This window comes from Chroicocephalus ridibundus, chromosome 5, assembly GCF_963924245.1.
Source record: "Chroicocephalus ridibundus chromosome 5, bChrRid1.1, whole genome shotgun sequence".
Taxonomy (NCBI): Eukaryota; Metazoa; Chordata; class Aves; order Charadriiformes; family Laridae; genus Chroicocephalus; species Chroicocephalus ridibundus.
Genome location: NC_086288.1, coordinates 76,533,257 through 76,545,588, shown reverse-complemented (window position 1 = coordinate 76,545,588; position 12,332 = coordinate 76,533,257). Strand labels below are relative to the sequence as shown.

Sequence of the window (12,332 nt, the reverse complement as noted above, 5' to 3'; positions counted from 1 at the left end):
CAAAATACTGAGGTTGGGTAGTAGAGCACACAAAGAATGTATATTAGTGTACTCTTCTTTAATGATTTACTATCTCTGAGACGCCTTTGTTCTAGATGAGTACATTTCTTTTAAGACACTCGTTTAGCTACTGCATGCCATTAAAATAGCCTTTATTCATTCCCTAGGAAAAAAAAGGCACTTTTCAAGTGCTGTGCTAAAGAGAAGAGAGCTGAAGTACCGACGGGCTGTTTACAAGCATCCTACAGCCCAGGAAGTGGCTCGGAAATGAAAGAATTCTGTGATTCCACCCAGAGGAAGGTGTTAGACGGGCGCCTGTGTACAAAAATTACATATGTACATACTCATACATATAGAAAAGGCAGGCACATTAGGAAGGGCCAAAGGTGCAGCTAAATCATGAAATGTGACAAAGTTGGTGTAATTGTCTACATGAAACAGACATAATTACCTATGCATGCATTCACAGGAATACATTTTAGGAGCAAAATAAATAGAAAATAGTTACTGCTTGGAGAAAATATAAACTAAAACATATGAATCTTGTATGACACTGATTGCACATACAGGAAAAACATTGCTGGTTGTTCCTTCCTAAATAAAAAGGTGACTTTGGGGAATCTGTACGGAACTTGGAAAGCCTGTTAGGCAAGTGTGACAAAGCCCAGCTCTGCTGCCATGTGGGACTCGTGCAGCCTAGGAAGGCCAACAGAGCCATCGTTTAGGTACCCTGAAGGCTAATCTAACCCACCACTAATTAGCAGGTCACTACTGAGGAAAAAAAATGGCTACCAGAGGAATGATATAACTCCCTGCCCCATTTTTAATCTCAATTCTTAAACCCTAAACTAAACTACATTTAAATGGAACCTTTACCTATGCTAGTTCTTATATCGATGGCACCTGCTAACATGTTTTAGTGACTCAACCAGCAAACAACAGTACCTGTGGGAATTCTTTTTCCTTCCCCAAAGAAGAGAGAGAGACTTCGTGTCAATATGCCACAATTATTATCCCAAATGTGGACAAAACTCAGTATACAGAGACAGCACTGCTTAAACTCTGCAAGTGTGTGCGTACTTAGAAGTTGTCTGCAAGATTACGTATGAGAATAACTTGGAGGTTGAAAGAAATTCCTCGTGTTAAAATAAAGGTAAGAACTTTTCTTAAAACACGAATCTGGGAATGAAGTTTAAGAATTAAGGCCAGCTATTTTTAGCCAACCAATTTTAAGTCCCCTGTTCACAGCTGCTTAATTTATAACTGAATTAAAAAGGACTGGATAAGATTAAAAAAATTGGTTTGAACTTTTCTTACATTGGGTTACCAAAAGGTATTTTAGAAAAATTAGCTATGTTAATGTAACCTGGATTTTTGGACACGGTCTGATCTTTTTGCACAACAATGGCAAATGCAGGCATAGATCTTATAGCATTTCAGGGTCGCTTTTGAATTTTCTGCCGTGTTTTCCACTGCAAGATTCTGCAATCTCGGAGTACTGTGCTGCAAGTTTCAATGCTACAACAAAGGTCCACTGACCTGGTTTTCCAAACATTGACCCAGTTAACATTTCACTCACACCTCACCCTCACCATGAGTTTAATTCAGCTTACTCTCACACCTGGGTAGGTTTCCGTTTAAATCAACAGACATCGTCTCCGAAGATGTTACCAGAAGGGACATGCCTCAAACGCCTACTTGGCATGTCAGGATCTTGGAACAGAAAGACAAAGGGTAGGCAGGAAAAAGTGGTGGATTGGGCACGGGTGGGCAAAGTCAACTGAGTACTTATAATGCAAAACAGCGCGTCCTACCTGAACGTGAAGTAAATAGTGATCCCTCACTTTGCGGTTCAGAGCAGCAGCAGTCGTCAGTACTCCCTGCTGGTTAACCTGAAAAGTGTTCTCTTCGTTTCCACTCAGGATGGTGAAGAGAAAAGGCGGGCCATTGTGAGAAGAATCCTTGTCTGTCACCACTAGCTGGAGCACGCTAAATCCAATAGGCTTATTTTCCTATAAATGCATAATACAATCACATTGGGTTTCCTATAGTTGAGCATATAGCCTAACATCAATGTCTTTTTCACAACAGAAAAAAACCCTAAATATCACATTACTATCAAACCAGTTAATCAGTACAAGAGAAATCAGAATGACAATATTGTTCAAGGAAAAATACCACCCTTTGAAAATCATGATGAAAACAGTTAAAGGAGAAAGGCAGCACAGTTTAAACTTTGTTTTTTTAAACTTCGTCTTACATTTTTAAAAGTAGGCTCAGCTTTGAAATTTTACGTCTTCCACTTTTGGTCTGAATTAAGATTACTGTAGATTAATTACCAAGTGATCAAAGATTTCAAATTTAGCTAAAACACCTGCAAAGAATTATCCAATGCCTTTGTTGGGAGGACTAGGAAAACACACTCCTCCATCTGACCCCTCGTGTCCCTAATTAGTGTTCTGACTATGGTTGTGGCTGCTACAGTCTGGTTAAAATATGAAATCCAGGTTTTAAAATTTGCATCATAAAATCCCTTCCAAGTTTGTATCACGTGGATGTGGTTTCACAGACACTTCACACACTTTGGTTTATCGTGTATCCGATCCACATGCACAACATTCTCTAACTCTTGTAACACCCCTCCTAGAATATTTGTGCTATACTGTATCAACCAGATTTTTTTTATATATATACACACACATATATATTTTAAATGCTAAAAAAAGGTACAAGTGTTATTGTGAAGTACAACAATAACAAAATGCTATCCTTCGCAGCTGCAAAAGCTCTTAAAAACAAGCATATTCTTTGTTCTTGACAGAGTAAGTGGGTGAAATTCTGCCAAGTTAATTATCAGATATTGCAGCTGAAGCTTTTTTCCCCCCCTTCAGCAAAAGAGACAAGGGCCATCATTTAAGAATACAAATATTTACATCTGGACATCTCAAGCAATTTGATTTTCATAATAGCTAAGCGCATTCCCAACTGTGTCCAAATACGCCCATCTCCAGTCTATCAGGAAATGCACACCAGCATTCTTGGACAACTCCTCCAGCTTCTTCTCTGTCACCCTCATACTAGGACAGGCTGACATGAACGAACTATAAAACATGAGGGCTTCCTTTTTAATTGAGCAAGGGAAACATTACAGACACCGGCTTTATAGTCTACAGTTTTAGGGGATACATTAATTAACACTTCAAGACAGACTATTATTGGGGAAAGCAAAATACCTTTGACAGCACAAAAACCATACAAATCTATTGCTTTTTTTAAAAACAGTAAGATCCAGGACATCTTACTTGCATATTCTGTATATGTTGGGTAGAGATGAATCACTTTGTCCTCTTTTGGAAAGCTACCTTTACAAATCACGTACACGGTCTCCAAGAGAAGTGGTAGGTTAGGATCCCCACTCATCTATTGTACCAGGCCAGACACCAGCAACAGCAAAAGGACCCGAGGGATTGAGCTCACTTACGTTACCAGTATAAAAGTCTTAATGCAATTCCTTTGTTCCTTTCCATTTATTCTCTACAGGATTCAGGAAGACGAGAAGTGCAGCTGCTGCCTCTGCTAACTTTGCTTTAGAGTTTTCTGAATCAGGCAAGTACCTGCCAGCATTTGAGAACCTGGCCCACTACTACCGTTCTAAGGTGCAAAATTAGTCAAAGGGTTGGTATGTAGCAATATGAAACACTACTCCCGTTTTACCTGCTTCTCATCCCAGAGGAGGCCAATAGGAATTAAATCTCGAACTATGTGCCACAGTGCACAACACTTGCTTTACAGTGACAGGTACCTAAAGTATCTTTTTCTAAGCAGTGACTCTAAATTATTATTTATTTTAACCTATCTGTATGATGCTAAGAATATTATGAACATATATGCAATGTATAATATATATACACATGTACACACACAAAGTATATTAAAAAAGACACGCTGTACTTGCAACGTAAAGTTCTAAATAGACTGCACAATGTGAATTTTGTAACCCTAAACAATTATGCAGGTAAGCAGTCTCACTGATAACCTTAAATAATTAAAAATACAGGAAAATAAAATTGAAGCATTGGGTTTATCGTATCTTGCAGAATTTTTCAAATCACAAAGTCACATGCAAATAACACTACTGATATTATTACTAAAACTTCATCATCTGTATTTATATTACCTGGATGATAACGCTATAGTTTCCTTTTGAGAATACTGGAGGATTGTCATTTACATCAGAAACATCAATATTAACTGTGGTGGTGTTAAGTCGAGGTGGGTTTCCATTATCTGAAGCTTGAACTGTCAAGGTATATCCTGAAATCTATGAAATAATAAAAAAATTTTCAAACATTCACTAAGCAGCAAAAAGTAACAAACTTAGCTTTTGTTTTAAGCAAGAAATATTTTGTGCAAACCCCCAGTAAAGCTTGCCTTCATATATTTAATCCTTTCTCTTCCTCTCTGTCCCCCAGAAGCACTGACATAAATAGATGCTTTCACTTTATTACTGCTATATTAATTTTGGAACACATGAAATGGTAATTTACAAATATAATCCAAGAAATGGTGGTCATCAATTTTGTATAGCTGAATTAATCCCGAATGCCCAAAAAGCATCAAAACCTTACCTTTTCTCTGTCTAGAAGCTTAGTCACTTTTATTTCACCCCTGCTAGGGTCAATTGTAAAAGGATTTCCCTGGTTGCCATCTATAATTGCGTAGTGAATGCGGTTGTTTGAAGGTCCATCAGCATCATCTGCCATAACCTAAGGGACGTTACAGACTCATTTAAAAACAGGTCAAACTACACTCTATCATCTTTCAGATAAACTCATCCTGAAGATGAGCACGGCTGTTTTGGTCTAACACATTTCATAGTTCTCAGGAGAAACGGCATCCAAATAGAACATACCAACATCACTTAATTTCCTGAATTTCTTCTGAAAAATAAGTCCTGTTCTCATGAGGAGAACACCAATATGTCACAAAATATCATCTACTTTCCCACAGCAGCTCAAGTCCCTGCTTCTGAAACTTTTTCAAAATAAATTTTCAATTCACTCGGTGGCAAACGTTATCTATTCATTTATGTCCATCTTCAAATCAATATATGTTCCTTAAAGACTGAAAGCAAGATTGGCATGACAGAGTATTTCAAAGGAAAAAAATCAACATGACGTACTGTAATGACTGATTGTTCAAGCATAGCATCTTCGCTGATTACTGCAGTGTAAGTGTCTTGGCTAAACACCGGCGTGTTGTCGTTGATGTCTGTTACGTTAATATTCACTGTTACAACATCACTTAATGAAGGTGTGCCTCCATCCGTGGCTTCCACTGTCAAGTAGTACTCATGAGAACTTTCATAATCCAAGCTCTCAATGATAAAAATGGCTCCTAGAAGAAACAAAACAAGAAACCCATCTCACACAAACTCTGCTATTACTGTATTATTATATATTGCAAATTTTGATTTTGGTCTGACAAATACTCAGCTTCTTCAGGGCTTGATTTGTCACTGTAAAGCTGGAGCTACACAGTAAAAAATGATCAGGCTTTACACATAAAAGTAAAAAGGTGAGAAGGTCCTGCCATTACCCCCAAAAGACTCGTGCTTTAAAACCACCTGGCTCACACTCTGTGATGAAAAAAAAAGATGAAAAAAATAGAAAATGTGTTTAGAAAATGTCTTTTTCTTCATTTTCAATTAAATTTAACCAAAAATATGAAATGACCTTTAATTTGACTTTCCTTTCAACCAGCATTAAGGTCAGGCATGGAGTATGCAGAGGTAGTAACAGAAGTGTCCAACCACAAATTTAATTGATAGAAATATCTGAGTTGAAGTGTGAGTTTTTAACCGACTAGTTAAGATAGTGCAGTCCCTAACGAACACGCTGATTTGCTGCTGGAAATGTGTTTTCCTGGAACCTCCTTCCTCCTTTCAAATATGTAAAGAAGCTAAACCAGCAAAATACTTCTATATCATAGTACCAGCGCGCACACTGGAAAAAGCAGCTGGAAGAATTATAATTTCAATTACACTGGTATAACTAACTACTAATAACTTTTGGGTAGAAATCTTATTAAAAAAAACCCCAAACTTTACCAGAAATTAACTCTAGAAAAATAACTATATAAGAAAACAAAACTAGAGTTGAAGTGTGTATTGATTTTTAACAAAGAATTGTTATTAATAGGGAAAAATTCTCAACAGAACCTAAATGCTTCCTGAGAATCAATCTGACTAACACAAGCCTAAAATCTCCACTGTCATGTTGGATATATCACGCTGGATTGAACAGAATATTCCAACCTCTCTTCAATGCCATATCAAACTCTTCTAGAATTACTGTCTTTGTGGACCAATGACAAGTTTTCCCAATCAATTTAATTTCCGATCTTTCTTTTACCACGTCTGGCCGCTCATTCTGATTATACAGCTTTTGTAAAAAGAGTATTATGATTCTGTCACGGCAGAACTATGCCTTTCCACCCCCTCTGCCCCCAGGGTGGGGAATATTCCAGCTAGGAAACCCTTAACTCTTGCCAGCTAACTGAATCTAACCCGAGTAACAATAAATAGCAGCGACAAATAAAGTTCCTACTCTCCATTCTACTGCACTCCTCTAGTAAGCATGCTGGAAAAATGTGTGAACAGCCAGAAGCACTGGCTTTACAGCCAGGATGATGCACATAGATTATACATAACCTATTTGGTTGAATTACTGAAGGACGCAGTAGTAGAACGCGAGCAACCAGCTGAGCTTGGTTAGCCTAAAGCATATTCCCAGTTGTAAGCTGTTACCTGTTGTTGAATCGATACTGAATTTTCCATGTTCGTTCCCACTGACTATTGAGTATGTGATTTCAGCATTGGCTTCAATGTCCCTGCTTGCAGCGTAGATCTGGAGAACTTCAGTTCCAACCAAAACGTCCTCCGAGACACTTGCACTATACTCCCTATGCTCAAATACAGGTGGATTATCATTTATATCCAAAACAGAAACTATAAGACTACTTGTTGAAGACAGTCTTCTAGGTAAACCTTCATCTGTAGCTTTCAAAGTTAGAGTGTACACAGCTTGTAATTCCCGATCCAAAGGCTTCTCCAACCGAATGATTCCAGAGAATTCATCAATAGAGAACTGGCCCTCTGCAGAGTTCACCAGTGAATAATGGATTTTACGGTTCATCCCTGCATTTCAAAAACAATTGCAGAGTATGAAGCAGCTGTTAAAATACACCAACAAAATAACAGATCTGATAGCTATAGCAATAAAACATGCATGCTAAATATTATCATTTATGTAAAAGTAAATTTCAGCAAGAGTTAAAGGCTCTTGCGAAGGGCAGAATGATTTCCAAAAGGATGTAATCTGATTTAAAAATTAAGCTAACACTTCATTGCACCGATTTTCTGCCACACAAAAACCAGGAAGCATGGTTCTGCTTCAGTCACAGTACTAGCTAATATGAAACGATTAGTAATATAAATCTAATTATAACTTTAGAACAGCAGCATCTGCTAAGCAGGCTTATAAATAACACAGGAGGATATGGGAGAGTTAGGCTGCATCAAATAACCAGACTCAAGTCCATTAAGTTTATTTAAGAACCATGTCCCAAAATTAACAGGAACATAATTTCTGGCAACATTTCTGTATATATAAAAAAAAGAACCAAACAAAAAGCCCATAGGTTTTGGGGCCAAGCATTTTGCTCCTCCTGAACCTCAAAGACTAATGAAGTGTGAAAACATCTGTCACCTTGCAATTCAGCAACCTGGCTTTACCACAGCACAAAGCAGGTTGGGTGTTTCATGAGACTGAGGCAACTATTAATTAATATTATTGGATTAACAAACTGATAATATGTGGAAATCATACACCTCTAAAAAGACCTTACGCTGGTGTATTTCTTACAACAACGCCTAAGAACAAACTCTTTCCCAATGCCATTTTCAATTCAGGTTCTCTTAAGTACTTGTAACTAAACAGCGAAGAAGATAAAGAGGGAGCAAAAATCTTAACGGAAAGCTACAATCAACCAGGGTTCTCTTTATGGCATGATTATCGATGGCAATGCCACGTTTACACGCACATTTACACGAACAGACATGGCTTGACATTCCTTTTACCTACACCAGGAATAAAAGGATGGCCCTAACCCATCATAACATTAATTAATAGCTTATCACGCTAAAAATAGCCTGTATTTTGTCTCTTTCCCCTCTCTTCTTTTTCAGAGACACAAAAGGGATGTTTCCAAGCTACTTCCACATCAAAGTCAGGAGTTACATGATTTAGTTGCCCTAAATATATCTTTCAGGAGTCTAATCCGGAGAGGTATTTAACATCTGTCAGTTCCACTGAAAGACTTAACACCTCTCAGGATAAGACTAAATAAACCTTACTGTAACTTTGAGACCCTGTCAGAAGTATTGGTCAAAGAATTCATACCTGCATCTGCATCCGTTGCCTGCACTCTTGTCAAAAGGGTTTTAGGCTCCGTGTTTTCAAATACTGTAATGGAGTAAGGATCAGCTGTAAACTCCGGGGCATTATCATTCACATCTTCCAGAGTCAGAATAATATTGGCTTGGCAGAATCTTCCTCCTCCATCTGTGGCTTTCACTAGAAGATAATAAACTGCTTGCTGCTCACGATCAAGTGGCATTAACGTTTTCAGTTCACCTATAAAGAGAATAACATACAGAAGTTGATGTGAGTTGCAAGACTTAAGTATCCTGAACGTGTTATCCTCTAAAATCTTGGTACTCAGAAAAACTAAACAATTTTCTTTTTGATGCTAATTTCATCAGTGGCTAGGTCACCAGCTGTACTGCACTAATGAGCTCCACTTTGCGCAAGGCATGTCCGTGGCCTGTATTTTCAGCTTTAAAAGATTAAATACTAAAATCCTCTGCCTTTTTTTTTCAAATGCTTCCGCAACAGAAATTAGCTAAAGACTACCTGATGGTGCAGAAAGAGAACATGTATACGTGCACTAATCCAGGTGGTTTTGTATAAACAAAATTAAAATATTAGAACTCTGCCTTTAACAAAAGGCACTGTAAAATTCATATATGGTTTTCCTGAACTATTTAGTTGCATTCCCTTCCACTGCTATTGAGCTGACTCTCCTCCTCGAACGTTCAATGAATAAACAGAGCTACTATCAAAGACAACTTGCTGCTACAGACAAACCTCTAGAAGTCTAATGCATACTTTCTTTCCAACATGACCGAAAACACTGACAGACACAATGTATAGTCATTGTCTCCTTTTAACCAATTCAAAAAAGTATTCTGAAACATTGTTTTCGAGGATTCTAGCCCCGCCAATTCTGAATTCATGTAACATCATGCTAGCACAGCACACAAGTGACATTCAAAGTCAAAAAACAATCATGAAGTAAGATCCTTCTCATTTCTTTTGCCACTGAAGTACTCTAATCTCCTACATATTTCCACTATATCTTTGTATTTATCTTATTTAATGTTTTCTATGTTGTTTACTACTCCCTTCTTGCTGTTTGTCTACTACAGCCTGCAGAGCACAGGATTTCGGCATTATCTTTGACCTATATTATAATCCAGAAGACCCGAATGCCATGAAAACCAAAGTCAGGCAAGTTACAAGTTCATCTCATTTCTATAATGCTTCCAATAAAACTGGTGGTACTTTTGGTGTTTAGTATGGAAAGGAGATTTGTTACTCCATCTAACCTCATCCCATTTAATATGCCAACCCAAATGATGGCAAAGAGAACCTGAATGAAGATATTTTCAGTTTATAAACCGTTATTCCTACTACTACAATGAATATAAAAAGTACAAAATTTATAGCATACATTTACTCCGGTCACTTCTGCATGAAAGTTTCTGGCTTCGGGGCAATCACCCTATTTATTCTTTAGTTCCTCGTATATTAAAATACTCGCCTGTCCCCTGACTTCTCTTCAATATATTTTTAGTATTTGTGCAGTAGAAACTCACATTTTAAACTAATATAATAAACCCACCTTAATGGAAAGCTTAAAGTACTGACGTTTATCTATGTCTTAATGTAATAGCAAAACATTTTAGAAAATGAGGTGATAACTGGAATTTTGTACAGTGTATAAAGCATTATTACCTGTGTCTGGAGTGAGTCTGAATTTTTCTGCTCCTGTGCCGTGCAGTGTGTAAGTGATTTCTGCATTGGATCGAATATCCGCGTCTGTAGCAGACACCTGCATTATCAGTTTGCCAGGAAGAGCATCCTCAGGAACAGAATCGGTGTATAAAGCCTGCAAGATTTTAAAGTTCCGTTAAAAGACGAAACATTTGAGGTAAGTAGAGCTTGGAAAGGAGGTAATATCCTGTTTGAATGTTTGGTAACATATGAAGCGAACCAGAGGATGAAATACCTGCAAATGAAAAGAACTCAAGATTTTCTAATTAATTACCTCACATTTATTAGATTATTCAGAAAGGTAATTAATACTGCAACCATAGGGACTCTTGGGTATCACTGCATAGCTAAGAACTCCAAACACTTGTAACTGATTGACTGATAATTAAATGCATTCCCGAAATAGGAGTTATACATTTTTGGTAATTTCATTTTTTCCTCTTTTGGTAAATCACCTTTTCTAGGTTTGACTCAGTCTAGAAGAAATTCATACCTGCTTTTTTTGTAATGACATGAAATAAAAGCTTCCAGTTTAAATAAAACTTAAGCAAAACACATTCAGAATTTAAAGGCACTAAGCACTCTTACAGCTCATCCGTGTCAAGCATGTGCATTAAATGAGCCTTACAACACCAATGTAAACAAAGGAAAAAAAGCTAAAACCATTGACTTACCAGTCTGTATATAACTGCAATCATTTATATACAAGTAACCAACATAAACATCGACTAAGAAAAAGAATCAATTGCTCCCTGTATACTCAATCCTTCCCAGAACAAGAAGAGATTTTGCCTTTTCTCCTGGTAACATCAGATCTGCGTTGAACAAGATGGCTGTGAAAAATGTCAAAATGTGCTAAAGTAAAAAAGAAAAAGCTGACTATGAAAACCCAGGGCTTCCTCGTAAGGCAATTATTGCAGGCTCTGCCTTTCTGGTTTTTTTTTTTTTTCCATTCTTTATTTTTCATGTCCATTTTTGCAGACTATCGAATCTGGTAAGGTAGAAGGCTTTGTAACAAGAAAACATTTATAGATTACAGATTTGTGGTGCTGCTGAGTGCAACTGTGGGATAACATTCCAGTCTTCAACTCTTTCATCACAGGAAATGCACAAATACATCAACTAAGCGATGGTATGCAGCCTTCTTTGAGTCTTTGCTTCCTTCGGAAAATACAGCATATAAACTATCACGGCTGCAGCTCAAACCAATTCCTTTTGGAGAAGTATGCATTAGCAGAGGAGAAATGTACTACAATTCTCCTCATACTCTTCAAATACCCATTCGATTGTTAAAATTACATCAATGAATTGGTTTGGGATTTTTATTTGAGAAACCTGTCCATGAAATAATTTTTCTTTGACAGAATTCTATCTTAATAGTCCAAATTTCTGTTACCAGCATAAAAGGAACACCTATTCACCAGTCTCCTGAGAAGCTATTTCAAAGAAAGTCTACATTTTACAGGTGGAAGCAGCTGGACAAAGGAATATACAAGATCGTGCCTACCTTTTCGCAAACAGGGCTGTTATCATTAGCATCAAGGACTTTAACCTCCACCACAGCTTTAGTTGCAAAGGTCCCATCAGTAGCTGTAATATTTAGAAGGTAATTATCTTTTTCTTCCCTGTCCAGAGGCTTTTTGACATAGACCTTCCATTCATTCTGTATATTTTCAATAGCAAACTGTCCCAAGGGATCACCTCCTGAAATACAAAAAGAAACATTTAATTAAAGACAAGAGAGAGACCGCTACTATTGCTTTATCAATATTAAGTTATATAGCTAAAGACGGAAAAAAATGTAAATGCAAATAAGCAACCACTCTCTGTGGCTTTATAGGGAAATAGCTTCATTTTCCAGGCAAAAATAGTCAGTAGATGCTCATACAACAAATTTAACTGCAGCCAATAGAATCTATAAAAATCAATGCAGAAATTCATGTAGGATTATAGATAACATCCTATGCGAGATATATGCTAAATAAGAAACCCAGTAAAATATCCCACTGGAAATTAATACTCTAGTATTTTGCGAAATTTCTTTCGTTCATTCTTTAAGTGCATCACTATTTTCAGTGTAAGTATATTTTTTTAAATAAAATTTGATATATAAGTAAACAACAAATGTAGGAAAGCATTTTAAGCAAGGCAAAC

General features: G+C 37.1%; 1 protein-coding gene across 7 annotated transcripts in view; it reads right to left on the bottom strand.

Moving 5' to 3' along the window:
- The window catches only part of FAT1 (FAT atypical cadherin 1), a 112,650-nt gene that overhangs the window by 15,613 nt on the left and 84,705 nt on the right, over positions 1–12,332 (bottom strand). For all 7 annotated transcript variants that reach the window (XR_010071108.1, XM_063335066.1, XM_063335068.1 and 4 more), the window contains 8 exons: positions 11,686–11,882; positions 10,140–10,293; positions 8,463–8,696; positions 6,809–7,198; positions 5,183–5,397; positions 4,629–4,766; positions 4,178–4,321; positions 1,815–2,012 (listed from right to left, as the gene is read on the bottom strand). Coding sequence is in view for 6 of the 7 variants with exons in the window: in XM_063335066.1 (XP_063191136.1) it covers positions 1,815–2,012; positions 4,178–4,321; positions 4,629–4,766; positions 5,183–5,397; positions 6,809–7,198; positions 8,463–8,696; positions 10,140–10,293; positions 11,686–11,882 (1,670 nt within the window). In the remaining variant the exon portion in view is untranslated. The remainder of the gene's footprint in view (positions 1–1,814; positions 2,013–4,177; positions 4,322–4,628; positions 4,767–5,182; positions 5,398–6,808; positions 7,199–8,462; positions 8,697–10,139; positions 10,294–11,685; positions 11,883–12,332) is intronic.